This window comes from Micromys minutus (genome assembly GCF_963924665.1).
Source record: "Micromys minutus genome assembly, chromosome: 1".
In the NCBI taxonomy this organism is placed as follows: Eukaryota; Metazoa; Chordata; class Mammalia; order Rodentia; family Muridae; genus Micromys; species Micromys minutus.
In genome coordinates, this window is record NC_137969.1 from 255,086,892 (window position 1) to 255,110,776 (window position 23,885).

The 23,885-nt window shown below is 37.6% G+C and overlaps 1 protein-coding gene and 1 gene segment (V, D, J or C); both read right to left on the reverse strand.

The window, feature by feature from the left end:
- Positions 1-2,762: 2,762 nt before the first annotated feature.
- On the reverse strand, positions 2,763-3,011 carry LOC308427477 (short coiled-coil protein-like; the record flags this gene model as incomplete). The annotated part of the gene is made up of 1 exon (XM_080925592.1): positions 2,763-3,011. The coding sequence occupies one exon, from the start codon at positions 3,009-3,011 to the stop codon at positions 2,763-2,765; it is 249 nt and encodes an 82-aa protein (XP_080781718.1).
- Positions 3,012-15,270: 12,259 nt separating this feature from the next.
- LOC308418156 (immunoglobulin heavy variable 3-30-3-like) lies at positions 15,271-15,842 on the reverse strand. The segment is given in 2 exons: positions 15,797-15,842; positions 15,271-15,674 (listed from the first exon to the last, which is right to left on the reverse strand).
- Positions 15,843-23,885: the final 8,043 nt, after the last annotated feature.

Sequence of the window (23,885 nt, forward strand, 5' to 3'; positions counted from 1 at the left end):
AGACAGGTTGAGTTGAGAAATATATGGTGGAGATTAAGGGAACTAGAGATGTGATCATAGTAAACATATACATGTGGAGTATACAATTCTTCAGTATAGAATAAAAATAGTGCCTACTGAGGGGCTAAATTGTTTGCAGACAATAAATCTCAAAAAAATGTTATGAAAAGTGTGTAATATATGACATGAATGTAGATGAATGTAAATACTCAGTAAAAAATGATAATGAAGATTTTTGAATATTAATTCTCTGTCAGAGGTAGGGATGGGGAAGAACCTTTCCAAATTGTTTTGCTGCCATTTAATTCTATTGACAATTTTCTTTGTTTCTCAAAAGATTTTCCATTTCATGAGATCCCATTTATCATTTGTTGATGTTAGAGCCTGAGCCATTGGTGTTACGCTCGCTCAGGAAGTTGCTTTCTGTATCACTGCAGTTCTGTTTTAATAGATTTAGTGTATCCTGTTTTTGCTGAAATGTTTTAATTCCCTTGGAATTTAATTTTGTGTAGGATGAAAGATAGAGATCTACATGCATTATTCTACAAGCAGACATCCAGTTAGACTAGCACCATTTGTTGAGATGCTTTTGATTTGCTATTACATTGTTTTTGATTTCTTTGTTAAAATCAAGAGTTCATAGGTGTGTAGGTTTATTTCAGAGTCTTCAATTTGATTTCATTCATCAACCCATGTGTTCCCCTTTCAATACCACTCAGATTTTATCAGTGTTATTTTTTTGTACAGCATGAGGCTGGCAACGGTTATTTCCCCCTAACATCTTTTATTATTCAGGACTGTTTTAAATATATTGTGTTTTTTGCTTTACAATATGAAGCTGATATTTGCTCTTTCAATTTCTGTAAAAAACAATTGTGCTGGCCTTTGGCAGAAATTGCATTGAATCTTAAATTGTTTTTGTTAAGATGTTAATCTTATGATTGACACCGTGTGATCCATGAGCATGGGGGATCTTTCCATATTCTGAGGTTTTCTACAATTTTTTTTTTCAGAGACTTGAAATTCTTATCATGCAGCCCTTTCTCTTGCTTGGTTAGAGTTACACCAAAATAATTTATATAATTTACAGCTAGTATGAAGTATACTGCTCTCCTAATTTTTTTTGTTTGTTTTTCTTTTCTTTTTAAAAATTGAATATTTTCTTCACTTACATTTCAAATGTTATCCCCTTTTCTGATTTCCACTTTGGATTTTCTCTATCTCATTCCCCCTCCTCCTACCCCTAGGAGAGTGTTGGCCCACCCACCCACTCCCTTCCATCTCTGTGCCCTGGAAATACTCTACACTGGGCTATTTAGCCTTCACAGGGCCAAGGGTCCCTCTTCTCATTGATAACACAATCCTCTGCTACATATGCTGCTGCTTGAGCCATGGCATCTCCATGTGTACTCTTTGGTTGGTTTTTACACTATATCAGGCTCCTGTCAGCATGCACTTTTTTTCTGAAACAGCTTTTTATTAAACAGCAAAGCAGAACTTGAACACAATTTAAAATATTTGTAACAAGGTCACAAATGATTTGCAAAACATCTGCAATGTGAGGATTACACATCCTTATAACTAAGTCACTCATGGAGGCTTACCTTAATACAATAGACGATTCCACAAGTCAGCAGCCCATCTAAGACCCAGCAGCTGCATTAGAGCATCTTTCCTATTGTAAGACATACTATTATTTCTGGTATTAGCTCCTTATCAAACCATTTCTTTTAATATTTGTTAAAAGAATGACTAACACTCTGCAACTAAGTTGAGTTTACAGAAAGTCTGGGAACATACCTGAGATAAAACACTAATGTTAATAATTATAACATATACAAACCTTTTATATTCATGATTCTGATACTAATGCGCTCTAAATTAATTTTGCAAAAGTTCATCACCTAGGTACAAATAAACCTTGAGACCAAACTTATCACTGGTCCATTAATCCACTCACATCAGACTCAGGCTACTTTTATTTATGTCCCAAAAGTGCAGCTGTGGGCCAGCGGTAACACATATCTAGAGGAAAAACACTGGAGTTGGTTATTTCTTTTTATCCAGTTTTCCTTCCTATTTATATATTACATCAAGTTTTTTTTTCTTTTTCTCTTATTTATTTTATTTATTTATCACACACCAGCATCCCTATCTTTTCAATAGCAAATGTACTATTTTATGCAATAGGGAGTTTTTAGCTTCTCAATGTGACAGTTTTCATTTCAAAGAAAACCCTCCATTCTTTAGAGCTTCAGTCTATTTTCAGTTGATTAAGGAGAAACCAGCAGTTCTATCTTATTACCAAATATCACAAATGGCAAGTCTTAGATAGGAAGGATCTTATTTAGTTAATTGTCAACACTCACACTCAGGTTACTCTGCAGGAGATAACTCTGAAGTTCCTGGGGAGGGAGATGGGAAGGAAGAGGCCGATAGAGGCACAAGACAGTGCACAAGTACAGAAGCTGTGCATTCAATACATGGTTTTGGTCATTTTTTCACAACAACATGGTTATTTTCTTGTATATTTTACTAGTTAGACTTATGATAAAATTATTATATGTATCATTTTCATATATATATATATATATGAAAATTGGCAAAACATCTACCTTCATAATTATCATAAGTTTCATAAATATCCTTAATTCTAAAATAAATACTCAGGGAATCAAAGATACCCTTACTTTTGGATCATATCCAAGCTTTAAGGGGTATAACAAAAGCAGCAATCCATAGAAGAGAGGGAGGTGAACCCTTTACTTCCTTTTAGTTTTTGTATCAGTTGTTTGAAAAACACTAGAAGTAGACATGAGGTTTTCTATATATTGTCCAAGAACTTGATATTCTGATTTTAGCTTCAGATTTTCTACCTTAACTGCATCTGCTCTTGCAGAAAGAACTTCAAGTGTGTGTCGGTGCTCCAACACCTGATTAATAAGTCGAGTCTTTTCTTCCACTTCTCTCTGATTTTCAGCATCAACTGCGTCCATGTCAGCATTTGTCATCTTGGGGAACAGACGTTGAGATCTTGAACACAAACTAATTAATGAATGGTCTTGTGTCTGAGGCGCCGGACAGACGGGGAATAGGTAGGACGTCTCGGGCCTCCCAGCATGCACTTCTTGGTATCCACAATATTGTTTGGGTTTGATGACTGTATATGGGATGGATCCCTAGGTACAGAACTCTCTTGGTGGCCTTTTCTCCAGTCTCTGCTCCACACTTTGTCTCTGTATTTTCTCGTGTGAATGTTTTGTTTCTGTTTTTAATAGGACTGGCACATACACTGTTTAGTCTTCTAATATTTTTGAGCTTCATTTGGTTGTATATTGTATATTGGGTATTCTGAGCTTTTGGACTAGTATCCATTTATCAGTGAGTGTATACCATGTGTGTTCATTGGGATTGGGTCACCCTAGGCAAATGAATGGAAGTAGAAAATACCATCCTGAGTGAGGTAACCCAATCCTAATTTCTTTCTCAGCTGGTTTATTATATGTGTAAAGAAAGAACACTTACTTCTTTGAGGTATTTTTTGTTTTGTTTTTAGTCACTTTGCTGAGGTTGTTTATCAGCTGTAGGAGTTCTTTGGTAGAATTTTGGGGTCACTTACATACGCCATCATATTACCCAGAAATTTTGATACTTTGAATTCTTCCTCTCTACTTTGTAGCCCCTTGATATCCTTTAGTTGTCTTACTGCTCTAGCTAGAATCTCAAGTATTATATTGAATAGAGTGATAGTGCAGAGCTTGTCTTGTCCCTGGTTGTAGTGTAATCACATTTCTATTTAAATACTGTTAGATATTGGCTTGCTGTATATTGCTTTTATTATGTTTGGATGTGTTCTTTGTATCCCTGATCTCCCAAAGACAGACTTGCATCCTTTTCTTTCTTTCTTTCTTTCTTTCTTTCTTTCTTTCTTTCTTCCTTTCTCTGTCTCTTTCTGTCTCCCTGACCATCTCATGAAGATTGACTGCTAGTTATTAGCTTTTCCTATTATGGCTCCTGATAATGACTATTTTATAAGGTGTTATTTTGCTATTTTCTTTCTTTGTCCATTTATCGTTTGTATTAATGAAGGCTACTAATTTGTTTGAGATAATTTTATATCAAGGCATATTGCTGCAGTTGCTTATTAGCTGTAGGCATTCTCTTGTATAATTTTGGGGCTGCATATGTATACTGTCCCATCATTCACAATTAGTGAGACCTTGACTTCTTCCTTCAAGTTTGTATCTTCTTGATCTCCTTTTGTTGTCTGAATGCTGTAGTACTTTGAGTACTATGTCTTGTTCCTGATTTCAGCGGGATGACTTCAAATTTCTCTCTATTTCATATGATATTGTCTCTTCACTTTCTGTATATTGCTTTTATTATGTTATGTATGTGCCTTGAATTACTGCTCTCTTGAAGACTTTTAAGATCAAGAGGAGTTGTATATTATCAAAGGCTTTTTTAGCATGATATATTATGTGGTTGTTTTTGTTGATTTTTGATTATGTTGATGGATTTTAGTGTATTTAAACACCCCAAAATTCCTTGATAATGTCTACTTGATCATGGTGAATTACTGGATGTGTTCTTGGACTTTGCTTGCAAGAACTTTATTAAGTATTTTCACATCCATATTCATAAGGGAAATTGATCTGAAGTTCTCTATTTTTGTTGGGTTTTTATGTGATTTAGGTATAAGTGTAAGTGTGGCTTCATAAAATAAATTAGTTAGTGCTCCTTCTGTTTATATTTTGTGGAAGAATTTGCAAAGTGTTCATATTAGGTTCCGGAAAGTCTGATAGAATTCTGCAGTAAAACCATCTGTCCTTGACCTACTTTTGGTTGGGAGAATTTTAGTGACTGCTTCTATTCCCTTCTGGATTATTGGCCTCTTTAGCCAGTTCATCTAATCCTCATTTAACCATAGTGCCTGTTATCTGACTAGCAAATTATACCTTTTATCTTAATCTTCCAGGTTTCTAGAGTATGTTCATTTGTAGTAGGATCTGATGATATTTTGAATTTTCTCACTTTCTCTTTTGATGTCTCCCTTTTAATTTCTGATTTTCTTAATCTGTATACTGTGTCTCTGTCCTTTAGTTAGCTTGACTATGGGTTTATGTATGCCCTTGATATCTCAAAGAACAGTCTCTTGATTTTGTCCTTTCTTCCTGTTGTGATCTTTGCTTCTAATTGGTTGATTTCAGTCAGAAATTTAATTATTTCCTGTAGTTTACTCCTATTGCGCATGTGTACCCCCTTTCTTTCTAGAGCTTTGAGTCATGCTGTTAAGTTTCTAGTGTAGGAGCTCATCAGTGATTTTATGAGGGCACTTAGAGCTAGGGATTTTTGTCTTAGTAGTGCTTTCATTGTCTTCCATAAGTTTGGATATATTGTGTCCTCATTTTCATTGATTTATATAAGTTTTTATGGTCTTTCTTTCTTTTTCTCTATGACCAATTTACTATTGATTAAAGGGTTCTTCAGCTTCCATGTTTACATGGATTTTCTGTAGTTTTGTTGTTATTGAAGACCAGACTTAGTTCATAGTGATCATATATGTGATCAGTTTTGGAAAAGTTTCTATGAGGTGCTGACAAGAAGGTATATCCTTTTGCTTTAGAGTGAAATGTTCTGTGTATACCTGTTAAATCTATCTTAGCATCTATTAGTTTCAATGTGTCTCTTTTTCATATCTATTCCAATGACCTGTCTATTGGTCAGACTGGAGTGTTGAAGTTTCCCATTTGCATTTAGTGAGGTTCAATATATTTCTTGGGCTTTAGTAAAGGTTTTTGTATGAATGTGGCTGCCATTGCATTTGGAGCATGAATGTGCATTATGGTGACATCATCTTTTTAGATTTTCCTTCAATGTATATGCAATGTTCATTTCATGTCTTTTGAGAACTTTTGGTTGAAAGTCTATTTTACTGGATATTGAATGACAACTCCAGTTTGTTTCATGGGACCATTTGCTTGGAATTTTATCCAACCTTTTACTCTGAGATAGTGTGTGTCTTTGATACTAATGTATGTTCCTTGTATGCAGCAAAATTCTGGATCTTGTTTGCATATCCACTGTGTTAGCCTTTGTCTTCATATTGGTGAGTTTAGCCCATAATTGTTGAGAGATATTGAAGTGTAGTAATATTAGTTTCTGTTATGTTTGTTGTAGGAAGTTGTATTATTTGTGTGTGATTTTCTTCATTGTGGTTTGTTGTGAGTTGATTAATATCTTTCATTTTCTGTGGGGTAGATACTGTTCTTGTGTTCGTGTTTTTCTTCTAGAATCCTCTGTATGGTAAGTTGGTATTTATAGATTTTTTTTTTTTACATTTAGTTTAGTTGTAAAATATTTGGTTTATCAATGTATCGTGATTCAGAGTTTTTCTGGGTATACTAACCTGGGCTTGCATGTGTGCTTTCTTAAGGTCTGTATGACATCTGTCCAGGATCTTCTGGCTTTTGCAGTCTCTGTTAAGAAGTCTTGTGTAGTTCTGATAAGTCTGTCTTTATAAGTTTCTTTTACTTTTCTCTTGCTGCTTTTTATATTCTTTCATCTCTGCATTTAGTGTTTTAATTATTATGTGAAAGGAAGATTTTCATTCCTGGTCCAATCTCTTAGGTGTTCTGTATACTTCTTGTACATTTATGGTCATATCTTTCTTTAGGTTAGGGAAATTTTATTCTGATTTTTTTAAAGGTGATTTCTGACCCTTTGAACTGAGAATGTTCACTCTCATTCCTATTTTTGTTAGGCTTGGTCATTTCATTGTGTTCTGAATTTGCTGGATGTTTTGTGTTAGGAGCATTTTAAACTTTGTATTTCCTTAGACCTTTTAATCAATATCTCCTGTGCCTGAAATTCTCTCTTCTATATCTTGTATTCTTTTGGTGATGTTTGTATCTGCATCTCTTAACCTCTTTATTAGATTTTCCATCTCCTGGGTTGCCTCATGTTGTGATTTCTGAGGAAGTAGTTACAGGAACAATCGAAGGAGCTGAAGTGGTTTGGAAAACTATAAGAACAACAATACCAAGCAACGAGATCTCCCAGGAACTAAACCATTATCTACAGAGTACAAATTGACTTAACTAAGACTCCAACTGAATATGTAGCAAAGCATGACCTTTTTGAGCACCAATTCGAGGAGAAGCACTTGGTCCTGCTTAGGATTGATGCCCCAATGTAGGGAAATTTTAGGACAGGTAGGCAGAAGAGTCGAGGTAGGTTGTTGAGGGAGTACCCTTGTAAGACCCCCGCTTAGCAACAGTAAATGCCATGTCTGTAAGGCTGTGCACACACGGAGCAGGCTAGGTCAGGGTCCCAGGTGGCCAAGCAAGATACCGATGGGCGGCCAGCTAGCAATAGACAAAGAAAGGGAGACACTCAGACAAGCCCAGCTTTCAGATAAGCTGCAGCCCCCGACTGGTACCAAGAGTTGTGTCCTTGGAGCCATATTTCTGCCACAGTCCCTGCCAAACAAGATGTCTGTAGTTGACCACCTGGACCTGGGTAAAGACACAATATTTTGCCATACATGCTGAAACAAGGACGAAAAACAGCTGTAGCAAAAATGGCGCAGTGAGATGGTGGGGAGTCTCTGCCTGCAGGACGCACCAAATGAAAGACCCCCGGAGGGTATCTTCCGTCTGAAGAGACCCCTCCCAAGGAGCGGCGAGACCACTCACTTCGGATGCAAGTAGCAAGAGGTTTATTTAGATACACAGGTACCTGTGGGCACACAGTCTCTCAGAGGACTTGCGCGCCGGACAAAGGGGCAGTCCCCTTTTTATAGGGCTTGGGGGGCAGAAGCAAGGTACAGAAGCAGAAGCATAGCAACAGGGTTCTAATTGGTTAATTTAAATGAAACTAGGGTGAACTGGGGACAAGCCTCAAGTTCTTCAGAAAGAGTGGCCTTGGCCCCTCCTCTGGGACAGGGTGCTGTTTTTTGTCCTTGTTTCAGCATGTATGGCAAAATATTGTGTCTTTACCCAGGTCCAGGTGGTCAACTACAGACATCTTGTTTGGCAGGGACTGTGGCAGAAATATGGCTCCAAGGACACAACTCTTGGTACCAGTCGGGGGCTGCAGCTTATCTGAAAGCTGGGCTTGTCTGAGTGTCTCCCTTTCTTTGTCTATTGCTAGCTGGCCGCCCACCGGTATCTTGCTTGGCCACCTGGGACCCTGACCTAGCCTGCCTCGTGTGTGCACAGCCTTACAGACATGGCATTTACTGTTGCTAAGCAGGGGTCTTTCACCCTCATAGAAGGAGGAAGGGGAATGGTATAAGGAAGTTATGGAAGGGAAATAGGGAAAGGTGATAACATTTAAAATGTAAATGAAATATGTTCAATAAAAGTTAAAGAAAAAATTCTGGGAAGGAATAGGGTATTTCCAGAAGGGGTACTGGGAAAGGGAACAACCTTTAAAATGTAAATAAAGAAAATATCCAATAGAAAAGAAAATGTTTTCCTAGGATATGAGATAACAGGGCCTGTTGACAAGACTGAGTGTTGCCAGGAACAATATTCTCTGTAAAGTGTCCAAATATTTTTCAGAACCAGGCAGAAGAGAAGCTATCCTGCCATATTTCCACCTGACTTTCTTGCCCTTCAAAAATTCTTCCTCCCCATTTGTAGTTCTTGGCCATCAGTAATTATCATGTATATTAGAGAGTAAACACTTGTAAAGGTATAGGGCAACTGTTCTCAACCTTTGGGTCACAACCACTTCAGTGAGTCACATAGTGGATACCCTGCACCTTAGATATTTACAGTATAATTTATATCAGTAGAAGAATTAGTTATGAAGTAGCAAGAAAGTCATTTTCTGGTTGTGGAATATAACACAAGGAACTTTGCTAAAGGGTCACTCATTAAGAACTCTGTGTACCACTGGCACACGTGCTTTATAAAGGATCTTACAGAGGAAAGGGACCCCAGGTGTCTGAAGGTAAAACAATAATTCATGAGTAGTTCTCTCTACTCTACACTCAAGAAATGCAACCATGCAAAGGTCTGTAAAGTCAAAACTGAATAAATGAATAACAATTTCATATGCTATATATAAACCTAAGGCTTCCTTCTTTTAACTTGAGATGGCTCTAGGGAAGAAGACATTTGCCTTTTGGAATCCATCATCAGCCAATTGGACCTGGGAGCAATCAATAGTTTACTGAATCCTAACAATTGTAATCAAATAAGGGTTGATGTTGAGTTTTGTAGTTATATTATTTTGCTGGAAAAGAATATAAGGCACAAGATATTCTAGTTGCCAACTAAGAGACATGCTATTTTGGTAGAAATTCTTGTCTCTGTTTTTAAAAAGTGTGATTTTTCTCTGTGTGCCTTCCAGAGTTATATAAATTATATTTGTTAGAGGCAAACCACCTGAAAACTAAATTTAAGGGGATCAACAGAATATATCTGGATTCTAAATGTTTTATATTGAGCTTTTTACATATTACAGAATGTGCAGCTGTGGTGAAGCTTGCCAGCAGAATGTTAAACTGGCCTGATTCCAGACATCAGAGACTACAACTATCATCTGTGTGGCTTTTCTTCTTGAGGCCTGGCCTGCTTTCTTACTCTTCCTGCCCCCCACTCTCTTCTAAATTCTTAGTGCCCAAATATTCAGCTTGAAAATGCTATGAAGAGTTTTTGTCTGATTCCTTGGATTTTGGAGGCGGAAAGTGGTTACTATAAGGTTGCTTTTAAGAAATATTTAGAAATAGTCACATTTTAACAGGGAAGAAGTAGCCACTTTGATTTACACAGCTATAATATTCTTTGGGTAAATTAGCTAAAGTCATCTGTTCACTGGTAGAAATCTTTCTAATTGATAAAATGTTCAAGTTACGATTTTTACAGTAGTACTGATTCACTTGATACATATTTAAGGTTTTCAGTGGTATAATTTCTTCTTAATTTAAAATTGAGATTAAAATTCATGTAGCATTGTACCTATACAATACACGTGGGAGTGAAAGGCTTAGACCTAGTCCAAGAACTACTGTTATACACAGTTTTTGGTTGCTACAAACTACTACAGTGTCGGGCAGTAGACTTTCAGGAGCTCCTTAACTTCTGCCGAATTGAAGTCCCAATCAGGTCTCCTGAGGGGAACTCCATTTAGGTCAGCTTGATTCTGGGTGAGGGCACCATTGTCCCCAGGAACATTGTTTTCTGGCTTCCAAGAGTGTATGGTCCTTCTCCTCTGTGGTGAAAAGGACCTGGAGGAGCTGCTGCAATCATCCCAGGTAGGCTGATGGTGAAGGGAATTGATTCCATCAGGTTAGTGTGTGCCCTGGGATTTTCTGAAAATGGTGGGTGCTGTGCCTTCCAAATACACATTAGAAGTGGAAAAAGGCCAATACTGCATGATCTGATTCTCTTCAGCATCTGTGGGCTCATAGGCTGGCAGGGGGAGAGTCACAGTTGTATCGGGGAAGGGGCTCTCTTACTCCAGGTCTGCATAGCTGGCCTGGGGTCCCCTCCTAATTGAGGGAGGAAAGAGTAGAGTCCCGAAGGCATTGGAGCTGGTATCGGAGCTGGTATTGCTTTGGACCCTTCAGATGGTATTGGTGGGGCTGAGAGTGCAGCCACCAGTGGGTATGGAGGTGGGTGTCCAGGAGAATGTTCGTTCTGTCAGGGTCCTAAAAAACCTTCTTCTGTGGGTTTTTCTCAAGGTGAGGGCTCTGCTGATCTAGCCTGGCCATGACCTGTGTAGGCCTGATGAGGAGGACAGGTTTAACCCAGAGAGGGGGCTTAGTTCTAAGTCTTCCTGGATAATAATGCATGGGACCTGGTCTGGGTGACCAGCAGAGACAACACCAAATACTTTCCTTTTGGTAGCATTAATAACTGAAAGATCAAATGTCCCATGTGTTGGTCACTGGACCTCAAATGTGGACAACTCAGACAAGTATAATGTGGTTCATTTTTCCTTTTTAATGATCACTGAAAGGTTGAGGGCCCAACCCTCAATATGATTCCAATGGTCCACTGTCAGAGTCAAGGCAATTGATTCTGTCACACGGTCCAAAATTTCCATCCATCTAAGTCCAAAATCACACAGAGAGATAGAGAAAAACAGCAAACAAATTGTGCATGCCACCAGGTTGCAGATAAACCAGTCAATCAGGTGACCCCAATTAATACTGAGTCTAACCAACAAAGAGGAGCTGTAATGTCCCACAGACTCTCCATGGTCATGACTTCAAGGCAAATCTGCTGGTCTCATTTGACTGGAAAGGATCAAAAGGCTCTCCAAGCCTTACAAATTCTCCTGAGCTACCCAAAACCAAGAACAAGGAAAAGACAATCAGACAGGACAAGCAAACATAGTACTCTGACCTTCCTCCATTTTGCCAGCCCTTGTCCCTTCAGGAAGTCTCGACTTTCTGGGCAATGCACCAAATGTAAGATACAAATTGAATCTTATCATTTGGAGGCTCTGAAGAATGAAATGAAGTTCGGGGATTGATGCAAAAGCAAGAGCTTTATTAGTCCAGTGCACTGAGGTGGCCTACATCCGAAGAAAGGCAACCCCTGCTATCCATTTGTACAATTATTTATATACTTAATAATGGGTGGGCCACAGCAATGATTAGGCTTGCAAGCATTGGTGGGTTTAGTTGACATTAAATAATTGAATGCTGCCAACGTGCTGTGCCTATGCCCTTCATTCCAGGGCCACTTAGATAAGCTAACTCTCCAGGGAAATATTGTGCCAATGTCATAACTCGTCTCCTTCATTCCAGGGCTACCCAGATGAGGTTGAAGTACTCCTGCTTAGAGAGTGTGAGAAAGTGAAATCTCATACTGAAAGAGAGGAGTGTAAGGTTCTCAGTAGAAAGTACAGGACAACAAAGGTTCTTAGTGTCCCTCAACAGCCATTCTGACATAGTGAGTCTTAACTATCCAGAGACCCCTCCAGGTGAGACACAAGAATGGAATTTGATGCAAACTCATGAGGAGCATGGGGTCAATCCTTAATCAGCCCCTCGTGGTTAGTGACTGACTAAAATATGACCCCAAATGGTGAGAACATGTTTTTATGTCTTAGGGGCACAGGTTACCTCATCAAGGTTACAGTATAAAATTACAGGTAAGCAAATTGACCTTTGTATCTATTGGCTAGCAAGTATATGACATTCATTTGGACTCCATCTGAGACCAGAGTGTCAGTCAGTACAGCCTGTGGTTTCTCAAGAAAGTTCCTGTTTCTCCCAAGAACTGTGGGCCTGGCCTTGACCAGAGGCCGGAAGCTGAACCTTGGTCTAGTCTTGAACTGAGGCAGTGTGTGTAAGGCTGGTGAAACCCCTAGTGTCTTTCAATGGCATTTTTGATGACTCTGATGATGAAGTAGAAAGCCAGGACATTGTAAATCAAATTCTTGACAAAATCAGAATTGATATCTCTGGAAAGATGACTGAAGTCCCATCAGCTAGGAGAAGCTTACCCTCCTCTTCAAAGGTGACACATTTCAAATGAAGAGATTTAGTGGGCACTCAAAGCTTTAGAGGCAGACTAGATAAAAGAAGCCATACATACTGTTCTTTCTTTGGTATAAAGTGGTTTCAGTGTAGATTCATTTTACAAAACATATTTAAGGGGAAAATGAAGACCATGAGTGAACAGTTATTTTCTAATCCATGGATATTTTCAGTCTTCTGCCAAAGAAAGCCAATGATGCAAAAACAAAACTGGGAAAAATTACATTTTATCTACAACTACTGCATTCTGAGATGTGGCAAACTGAGTTCTTTTCTGCATGGCATAAGGAAATGATGCCATTACTTAGTGGCAGACTGTGTTTTAAATCTTTTTACATTGAAATCAGAATTCTTGTTAAATGCACTTAGGCATCAACTTCAAGAGACTTGTAAAATATTGAAGGTATATTGTTAATTCTGTATATTTGTTGTCTTTTGTAGACAGGTATGTTAGGACCACAGGCAGCATAACAGCAAAATTATTTTTAAACCATGTAATATGCTGTTTAAATATCTGTTGATGTCAAAGTCAAAGTTTTGAGGGGCTCTGAGACTTTCCCCAAACACCCCATTCTTAGAATGTGAGACCCTAAAGACACAATAGTTAAAGTCAGAATCAGAGATTTTCCAGTCATCCCAAGGCTATGAGATCCTGCCTGTGCCTGACAAATAAAAACAATGGCCCAGCATAAGTCTCATAAAAACCCACAGAATATACTGACTGATAGCCACCTGGCTCTCTAGAAAACCCTAGATAGGGTCCTGACCCATGTCATAATTAACTCATGCCCTAATCACCCTATTGTGAGAAACAAAACAAGGACAAAACCCCTCAAAGTTTTGAAAAATATAAATAAGTTTCTAAAAATGTCAAAACAAAGTTTAGTGGACAGGTCAAGCTACTCTGACCAAGCTGAGTTAAGACAAAACAAAAATGACTGCTTTAGGAACAGCTCCCCTACCCCTCCCTGTATTTCTTAAAGGGATTTGTATATTTCCATTTTAAATGCCTTTGACTTCTTTAGAAGACTGGATTTAAAGTCATTTTTTAGTTGGTTGTGTGAGTATATCAAAGGCTTTCTTTAAGAGGATTGGTGTGTTGTGTAGTTATTTTCTTGTGTTCTTACACTGGCATGTAGTCATCTGGTTGTTCCTGTATATTCTCGTTTTACCAAGTATCAGGAAGTTCACAAATATTTATATGATCTTTGTGTGGGAGGACTCTGGTGGGTATCTTTAGGACAAACGATAGAACTCAGGGTGTAGTGCATGTTTTCCAGAAGTTTGGTGAGCCACTGTAGGGATATGGGCTAGTATTTCTGATGAATTGGGGCAGAGAGTTGACAGCTCTGGTCAGCTAGACATTCCCTAGATGTCTGGACACTTAGGGGAAGTGAGTGCAGACAGAATCTACTCTCTCTGATTCTGGGTCTTCAGGCCTGTAGAAGGTGGGTATAGAGGTGGCTGGACAATCTTATCTGTATTATTTCTTCAAAAATTTACTTCATCAGTAAGAAGTAGGGATGATCCTGTAGAACGGAGAATCAGAACCTTGTCTTATTTGGGATTCATTGTTGTTAGAAGACACCATATAAAAGTTCAGTTTTAATAAATAATTCATTTATTAGAAATTGGCTTAAAATTTTAGAGGTTCAGTCCAAAATTATGGTGGAAGGTCAGGCAGGATGCAGGCTTACATAGTGCAGGGGGAGTCAAGATTCTACATCTCAGTCTAAGTAATGAAGAGACACTGTTTCTAATGGCTACCAGGAAGTGGCTCTATTCTAAACTTCCCAAGCTTGAATGTAGACCTCAAAACTCACTTTTTACAGTAATTCACTTTCTACAACAAGCCTCACCTCCTAATCATATCACATTCCTTGGGAAAATAATACTCAAATCACCACAAACCCTACTAAAACATTGCACATGCTCTTGGTCAGAAGTGATGTTCTTAAGAATTAGGATCTCTCAATGTTGGTTCTGAATAATTTATTTCCAACCTGCATCTTAAAGAGAGTCATGATTTTTGCATGATTTCAGTGTTTCTGTAACACAGAATCTCACATAATGCTTTTACCAGTGAGTCTTCATGAGTCTCTTCCATGATAGATTCTCAAGAATTCTTTGCTTCTTTCATTTCTCTCTTTGGCCTGCCTATAGAATCACTTCTACTCTGTGTGATTATGTGCATTTTGTGTTCAAGTCAGAGGTTATCTTGTATTTAAAAGTCATCTACATCGGGCCTGCTTATATAAGTTTGTTCTTCAAGTTCTTATCACATAAGCACAAGTATCTGTGTTAATTTCCTCATTACTACAAAGATGTAATTTGGTAGCCATGCTATGATCCAGGTCCATAGAGATTTAATTCAAAGTTATTGTGTAGACTGATAGAAGTCATCTCATCTTAACATATACACACTCACACACTCAGTCTCACAGACCCAAATTCAATCACACTCACCCACTGGCAATGAGAAAGAGACTGAGAGATACACAGGCAGAGACAGACAGACATAAATAGAATGGTCAAAAGACAGATAGACAAACAGAGATAGACTCACACACACAGAGACAAAAACACTAATAAATAAATAAAGAATCCAAACCCGTATAACACAAGAAACCAGAAATTTGAATAATAATTTGTGCATTCACAGGTTACTACACAATACTTGTAGACAGAATATCTGTAGAGAGTCAAAGTAGACTCTCAGGAGTCCTACTCTCGCTTTCCTCCAGGTCTTTCCACCTGGGCTATAACTAAGTAGCAAAGAACATTGTATGCTCTCTTCGCCCCCTGCTGGTTACCATAGCCCTGGGTTTCTGTTTGAAGTCACAGCAATATTTACTCACGGTGTTCGTTGCACAGTAATACATGGCCGTGTCTTCAGACCTCAGACTGCTCATTTGCAGGTATAGTGTGTTTTTTGCATTGTCTCTGGAGATTGAGAATCGGCCTCTCACGGAATCTGCATAGTAGATGTTACTTCCATCAGTACTAATGGCTGCGACCCACTCCAGCCCCTTCTCTGGAGCCTGGCGAATCCAGTGCATGCTATAGTCTCGGAAAGTGAATCCAGAGGCTGCACAGGAGAGTTTCAGGGACCTTCCCGGTTGCACTAAGCCTCCCCCAGACTCCACCAGCTGCACCTCACACTGGACACCTGCAAACAGAGAATGCTGGTTAGAAAGCTTCCAGAAATAAAAGTTAAAAAAAATAAAGTAACAAAATAATTTCTATTTCTCTTGTGCTCATAACAAGTACAATCTCTATTTTATGAATTACCTTTTAAAATCAGGATAAGGAAAGCCAAGGTGAACCGGAAGTCCATGGCGTGTGATTGTGAGGACCTTGGGATCCAGGGTTGGGCTCCTCTCCCGAGCTGCAGTGTCAGGGCAGAGCTGGTTTACATGGGCACACAGAAGACTTATTTGCATATATTCTTGATATAGCATCCGCTGAAGATAGACTTGAGCAGGAGGCATTGTTTATACAAGATATAAGACATCAAAGACATTGATTTCAGTTATAAAGTTGACAAATAATTGTAATTTTATATCTACACTTTCCTTTAGGTTAAGATTTCACCATACTTCAATTATTTCCCGTTTGTGAATGTGCACAGAACATAGTTTGTTTTCACATTATCATAATTTTTTAATATAAACGTGTAATTGCATGTCACCAAACATAATTTTGTTTACAGATATGACTTTAGTGTTTTTCACCATCTGGGCTTCTATGTCATTTCATTTTGTGTCTCTTGGATGGGATTACACCTGCAAAATTATGGTAGCAGAACTCATTCACTTTTAAGAATTTATTGAGGTTAACCTACTCATGACAGAATGCTGTCCTCAGGTATTTGGAGGCTTTCCCATGAGTCATACGGGTTTGCCATCTTGGTGCTGCTCAGAGTTTTCTATGGAGACATTTTTTTTTTGAGAAAAACCTAGTTTTTTGTCAACTCAAAGCTCTCCATTTATTCCATTTAAGTCCTCTACCATTTTCTTTTTGCATCTTTGCACCAAGTAGCAAAAATACTTATGAAGTAGCAAGGAAATCATTTTGTTTTTGTGGTTTACATCACAAGGAACTTGGTTAAAGGTCACTCATTAGGAAAGATGAGGAACTCCGGTACAGGTGCTTTATACAGGATTTGACAGAGGAAAGGGACCTCAACTCTCTGAAGCTAATAGAATGATTCATAAGTAGTTCTCTCTACTCTGCACTGAAGAAATTCAAGGATGCAAATGTCTTCAAAGTCAAGACCGAATAAATGAATAAAAATTTTAGATGTTGAAAATAAGCCTAAGGCTTCGGCATTTTAATTTGAGATATCTCTGGGGAAGAAGCCATTTTGACTTTTGGAATCTAAGATCAGCCAAGTGAACCTGGCAGCAATCAATAGTTTCCTGAATCCTACTAATTATAAACAAATATGGGTCTATGTTGAGTTTTGTAGTTATACTATTTTTGTAGGAAAAATACAAAACATAATATATTCTAGTTGCCGACTAAGGGAAATGCTATTTTGGGAGAAAGGTTTGTCTGTGTTATTAAAAAGAGTGATTCAGCTCTGTGTGCCTTCCAGAGTTATATGAATTAGATCTGATAGAAGTAGGCCACCTGAAAAAGCCAATTTAAGAGGATCAAACAAAATATACCTGGATACTAAATGTTTTCTGTTGAGTATATATATATATATATATATATATATATATATATATATATATATTATAGAATATGCAGACATGGTGAAACTTGTCATCAAAATGTTTAACTGGCCTGGTTCCATACATGAGATATTATAACAATTCTCACTATGGCTTTCCTTTTGAGGCTTGGCCAGCTTCCTCACTCTTCTCCCCCTTCTAAATTTTCAATGCTCAAATATCAGCTAGAGGATGTTATGAAGTGTTGTCCTCTGATTCACAGGATTTTGGGGGGTGAAGGTGTTTACCATAAAGTTTTCTTTTAATGAAAAATTTAGAAATAATCAAAATTCAACAGGGAGAAAGTAGCCAGATTGATTTATACAGCCATAATCTTTTATTGCTTAATAGGCTAAAGTCATATTACAACTGATAGACAACTTTCTAATTGATACAAAGTTTAAGTTGTAATCTTTATAGTGGTACAGAATTTATTTGATATAGGTTTAAGGATTTCTATTATTTTTTTAGAATTTTAACTTTATTTATCATTCACTGAGTGGAACAATCAAGTTAATTTGTTCATTCATTTTTTAACAACTTTATTTTAAAACAAAGATAAATGTACAAATTTTAATCATTTTTGCGTAAAAGTATACTAATACAATTTGGCAGTGCTTTTTTTTTTAAAGTTTTGATAGTGTGCATTAAGGTCTTACTCGTTACAATGAGCATAAAGTACGTGTAAAACAGGATGTAACCTGGAAATGGCCAAAGTTTTCTTGGTGTGTAAGCACTAAGCATAATGGTTTCTTTTTTTCTTTATTTGAACTTCATATAATCTGTGATTTGTTTCTGGGGTGTTCAGAGATTTTTGGGGTTAGCATCCCACTATCAGTGACTGCATATTATGTCTGTTCTTTTGTGACTGGGTTATTTCACTCGGGATGATATTCTCTAGATGCATCCATTTTCTTAAGAATTTCGTAAAGTCATTGTTTCTGATAGCTGAGTAGTACTACACTGTGTAAATGTACCACAATTTTTGTATCCATTCATCTACTGAAGGACATCTGGGTTCTTTCCAACTTCTGGCTATTATAAATAGAGCTGCTATGAACATTGTGGTGCATGTGTCTTTGTTGTATGTTGGAGCTTCTCTGGGGTATATGCCCAGAAGTAGAATAACTGGGTCTTCAGATACTACTATGTCCAATTTTCTGAGGAATCGCCAGACTGATTTCCAGAGTGGTTGTATCAGTTTACAACCCCACCAACAGTGGAGAAGTGTTCCTATTTCTGCACAACCTTGCCAGCATCTGCTGTCACCTGAGTTTTGGATCTTGGCCAATCTGACTGGTGTGAGGTGGAATCTCAGGGTTGTTTTGATTTGCATTTCCCTGATGGCTAATTATGTCGAGCAATTCCTTAGATGTTTCTCAGACATTAGATATTCCTCAATTGAGAAGGTTTTGTTTAGCTCTGTACCCCATTTTATAATAGGGTTGTTTGGTTCTCTGGTGCCTAGCTTCTTGAGTTCTTTGTATACCTTGAATATTAGGCCTCTATCTGATGTGGGGTTGTTAAAGCTCTTTTCCCACTCTGTTGGTTGCTGTTTTGTTTTCTTGATAGTGTCCTTAGCCTTACAGAAACTTTGCCATCTCATTAAGATCAATTTGTCAATCTTTTAACTTAGAGCATGAGCCATTGGTGTTTTGTTCAGGAAATTTTCTCCTGTACCTATGTGTTCTAAGGATTTCCCTACTTTCTCTTTTAAGAGTTTCATTGTACCAGGTTTAATGTAAAGATCCTTGATCCACTTGCACTTGAGCTTTGTATAAGGAGATAAGAAAGGGTCATTTTTATTCTTCTGCATGATGAGTGCCAGTTGGACCAATACCACTTGTTGAATAGGCTGTCCTATGTGAGGTCTCAATTCTGGGTCTTCTATTCTATTCCATTCATCCACATGCCTATGTCTGTACCCGTACCATGTAGTTTTGAGCACAATTTCCTTGTAATATAGCTTGAGTTAAGGGATAGTGATTCCCACAGATGATTTCTTGTTGTTGAGAATGGATTTTGCTACTCTAGGTCTTTTGTTATTCCAGATGAAATTGCATATTACTCTTTCCAACTCTATGAAGAATTGGGTTGGTATTTTGATGGGGATTGCATTGAATCTATAGATTACTTTTGGTAGGATGGCCATTTTTAAAATGTTGATCCTTCCAATCCATGAGCATGGGAGATCTTTCCATTTTCTGAAATCTTCCTCAATTTCCTTCTTTAGACGTTTGAAGTTCCTGTCATACAGGTCCTTCACTTGCTTAGTTGGAGTTACACCAAGGTATTTCATATTGTTTTTTACTATTGTGAAGAGTATCTTTTCCATAACTTCTTTCTCCACATGTTTGTCCTTTGAGTAGAGGAAGGCTACTGATTTGTTTGAGTTAAGTTTATATTCAGCCACTTTGCTGAACTTGTTTATCAGCTGTAGGAGTTCTCTAGTGGAATTTGTGGGGTCACTTAAGTACACTATCATGTCATCTTCAAAAAGTGATGTTTTTACTTCTTGCTTTCCAATTTGTATCTCTTTGATTTCCTTTTGCTGTCTAATTGCTCTGGCCAGGTTTTCCAGTACTATGTTGAATAGGTAGGGGGAGAATGGCAGCCTTGTTGAGTCCCTGATTTTAGTGGGATTGCTTCAAGTTTCCCACAGTTAAGTTTGATGTTGGCCCTTGGTTTGCTATATATTGCTTTTATTGTGTTTAGGTATGGGCCTTCGATTCCTGTTCTTTCCATAACTTTTAACATGATGTGGTGTTGAATTTTGTCAAATGCTTTCTTAGCATCCAGTGAGATGACAATGTGGTTTTTTTCTTTGAGTTTGTTTATATGGTGGATTACATTGATTGATTTCTGTATATTAAACCATTCCTGCATCCCAGGGATGAAGTCAACTTGATCACAGTGAATCATTGTTTTGATGTGTTCTTGAATTCGGTTTGCAAGGATTGTGTTGAGTATTTTTGCATCAATGTTCATAAGTGAGATTGGTCTTAAGTTCTCTTTCCTTGTAGGGTCTTTGTGTGGTTTAGGAAAGAGGGTTGTTGTAGTCTTAAAAATTGAGTTATGTTGTTCCAACTGATTCTATTTTGTGGAATAGTTTGGAAAGTATTGGTAATAGGTCGTCAATAAATGTCTGATAAAATTCTGCACTGAACTCATTTGGTCCTGGGTTTTTCTTAGTTGGGGGGCTTTTGATGACTGCTTCTATTTCTTTTGGTTTTATAGGATTATTTAGATGGTTTACCTGGTCCTGGTTTCTCTTTAGTATCTGATATCTGTCTAAGAATTCATCCATTTTTTTGAAATTTTTCAGGTTTGTTGAGTATATGCTTTTATAGTAGGATTTGATGATTTCTTGAATTTCCTAGATTTCGTCTATTTCTGGATCCAGTCTGATAGCCTATATTTTTTTATTTGGAAATTGAGTCCATTTATGTTAACAGATATCAAGGAATAGTGGTTGTTGTTTCCTGCTACTTTTGCTTTTGGAGGTAGAATTGTGCTTGTGTCTTTCTTCTTCTGGTTTTCTTGCTTAGGAATTTTCTTGTTTTTACTAGGATGTAGTTCCCCTTGTTTTATTGAGTTTTTCACCTATATTTCCTTGTAGTGCTGGGTTTGTGGTCTGATATTGTGTAAATTTTAGTTTTGTCTTGGAATATCTTCATCCTGCCATCTATGGTGATTGATAGTTTTGCTGGGTATATCAGCTTGGACTGACACTTGTGCTCTCTTAGGGTCTGCATGATGTCTGTCCAGGTTCTTCTAGCTTTCATAGTCTTGGTTGAGAAATCAGGTTTGATTCTGATTGGTATGCCTTTATATGTTACATGACCTTTTTCCCTTACTGCTTTTAGTATTCTTTCTTTGCTTTGGGTACTTGGTGTTTTGACTATTATGTGTCAGGAGGAATTTCTGTTCTGGTCTAACCTATTTAGAGTTCTGTAGGCTTGTTTTATGCTCATGGTCATCTCATTATTAAGGGTAGGTAAATTTTCTTCTATGATTTTGTTGAACACATTTACTGTGCCTCTTAGTTGATATTCTTCATCCTCTTCTATTTCTATTATCCTTAAGTTTGGTCTTTTCCTTGTGTTTTGGATCTCCTGGACACTTTGGGTTAGGAGCTTTTTGGTTTTTTCATTTTCTCTGACTGTTTTGTCTATGTTTTCAATGTTGTCTTTGGCCCCCAGTTTCTCTCTTCCATCTCTTGAAGTCTGTTGGACATGCTTGCATCTGTGACTCCTGATTTATTTTTTAGGTTTTCTACCTCTAGGGTTGTCTCTTTTAGTGTTTTCTTTATTGTATCCCTTTCCATTTTAAATTACTTCTTACATTCCTTCATCTCATTGGTTCTGTTTTCCTCTAGTTCTTTGGGTCTTTGAGTGTTTTTCTTGTTTCTCCTTTAAAAGCTTATAATTCTTTATGCTTTTTCTCCTGTTCTTGTTTAAGAATCTCTATCATCATCTTTAGGTAGGATTTTGGGTCTGAGTCTTCTTTTTCTGGAGTGTTTGGCATTTTGCTGTTTGCTGTGATGGGGAAGCTGGGTTCTGTTGTTGCCTGGTTTTCTTGTTTTTCCTGAGGTATGTTCTTTTGCTTTCCTCTTGCCATCTTGTTGTCTGTGTTTATAGGTGGTCCTGTTGTCAGTGATTGGTTTTCGCCTCTCCCTTGTACCTGGTCTGTGTCCCTGGATCTCCATGTGTTCCTGATGGCAGATGGCCTGCAGAAATATGGAATGTTTCATGAATTTGCATGTCATCCTTGTGCAGGGGCCATGCTAATCTTCTCTGTATAGTTCTAATTTTAGAATGTTTGTTGGCGAAGCGAGCACAAATTTAAGGTTTTCAGTAGTATAATTTCTTATTGATTTAAAGTTTTGATTAATATTCTTACTTTCATGCAATATTGTACCCATACAATACATTTTGGAATGCAATGCTTATACAAGGTCCTATAACTACTATTATACAGTATTTTTGGTTGATTGAACAATACTAGTTAAGGGAAGGGTAGCAAACTCTTGCTTCTGAGTCAATTAAAGGCAATTACTGAGATATTTCAATTAAAAATGGCCATGAGTATTCAAGGATTAAAAGTTTAGAAATGCTTTTTATAGTTGATCATTTTCAAAGTGTGAAAAATCCATAATAATGACATTCAATGCTATTATTCTTTTGCTGAGACATATTAGCTCCTTAATGTTCTCTTTTGGTGAATTTAAGGAAAAAATTGAATACCTCTACCTCCAGATGAGATATACTTTGTGGCTAGGTATCCACTATGCAGAAATTCCTGATTCATTTACAGACTAATACTGTCCAGAAAGGGACACTCTCTGCAGAACAGTCAACTGATTATCTTTGCCAAGTCAAAATTATCAGCCTTCAAGATTCCTGCATTGCAGAGTCTGTCAGTGATCCTGGGCCAGGAGGCTAGAGACTTCATTGCACATGTTGCTAACAGGGGGCTCCTTTTGGACATGTATCTCTACAAAATCTCTCAATTGGAAACTGTGTTAGGGTTCTTATGTTTTTAGATATTTGGCCATTCTCAGTTTTCTGATATAGTTGAAGATTAATTCAGTTTTTCAGCTTATTAAAGATAATTACCTTTTAAAAATACTTGTTTAGAATATTTTAAAGTGGCAATAATTGTTGTACACAGCTTATATTTGATAGAAAAAATTTTTTATTGTAAACAGAAAGGGTGATATGTGCATTGATGTTAAGGTGATACATGATTGGATAGTGAGAGGTAGGTGGGTAGAAGGCTAGGAAGACGGAAGAAGAGGAGAGGAGGAAAATTATAGGAGGATTGAAGATGGAGGCTGCTGTGTAGGTTTCTCTCAGTGAATCTCTTCATAAATGTTGTTGTAATGGCTCTCTTATAAGAGATGGTATCCACCTGGAAAGAAGCAGCAAATTGTTGGGTAGTGTGAAGTATGTTAGAGTTCATAGTGGTGGCATAAGGCCGCAAATTCAGTAGTGGCAAATGGCCCCTTACAGCAAAGTGCGGGATAAAATGTTGAGCCAAAAACAACATCCCACAGATTGGGAAAAGATCTTTGCCAATCCTACATTCAATAGAGGACTGATATCCAATATATACAAAAATTAAGTAGTTAGACTTCAGAGAATCAAACAACCATACTGAAAAACGGAGGAGAGAGCCATACAAAGAATTCTCAACTGAGAAATATAAAGAATTATCAACTGAGAAATATAGAATGGCTGAGAAGCACCTAAAGAAATGTTTTCCATCTATAGTCATAAGGGAAATGCAAATCAAAGGAACCCCGATTTCTACCTCACAACAGTCAGGATGGTTAAAATAAAAACCTCAAGTGACAGCAAATGGTGGTGAGGATGTGGACAAAGTGGTACACGGTACACACCTTGATGCTTGGTGAAATTGGAAACAGTTACAATTGCCTTGGATATCAGTCTTATGGTTACTATGAAAACTAGACACAGTACTACCTAAGTATCTAGCTATAACACCCCTGGGCTTATTCCCCAAAGATGCTCCAAAAAATAACAAATGAACATGCTCCACTATGTTCATAGCCACCTTGGAAATTACTCATATGTCCTTTAACAGAGGAATGGAAACAGAAAATGTGATATATTTATACAATGGAATAGTATTCA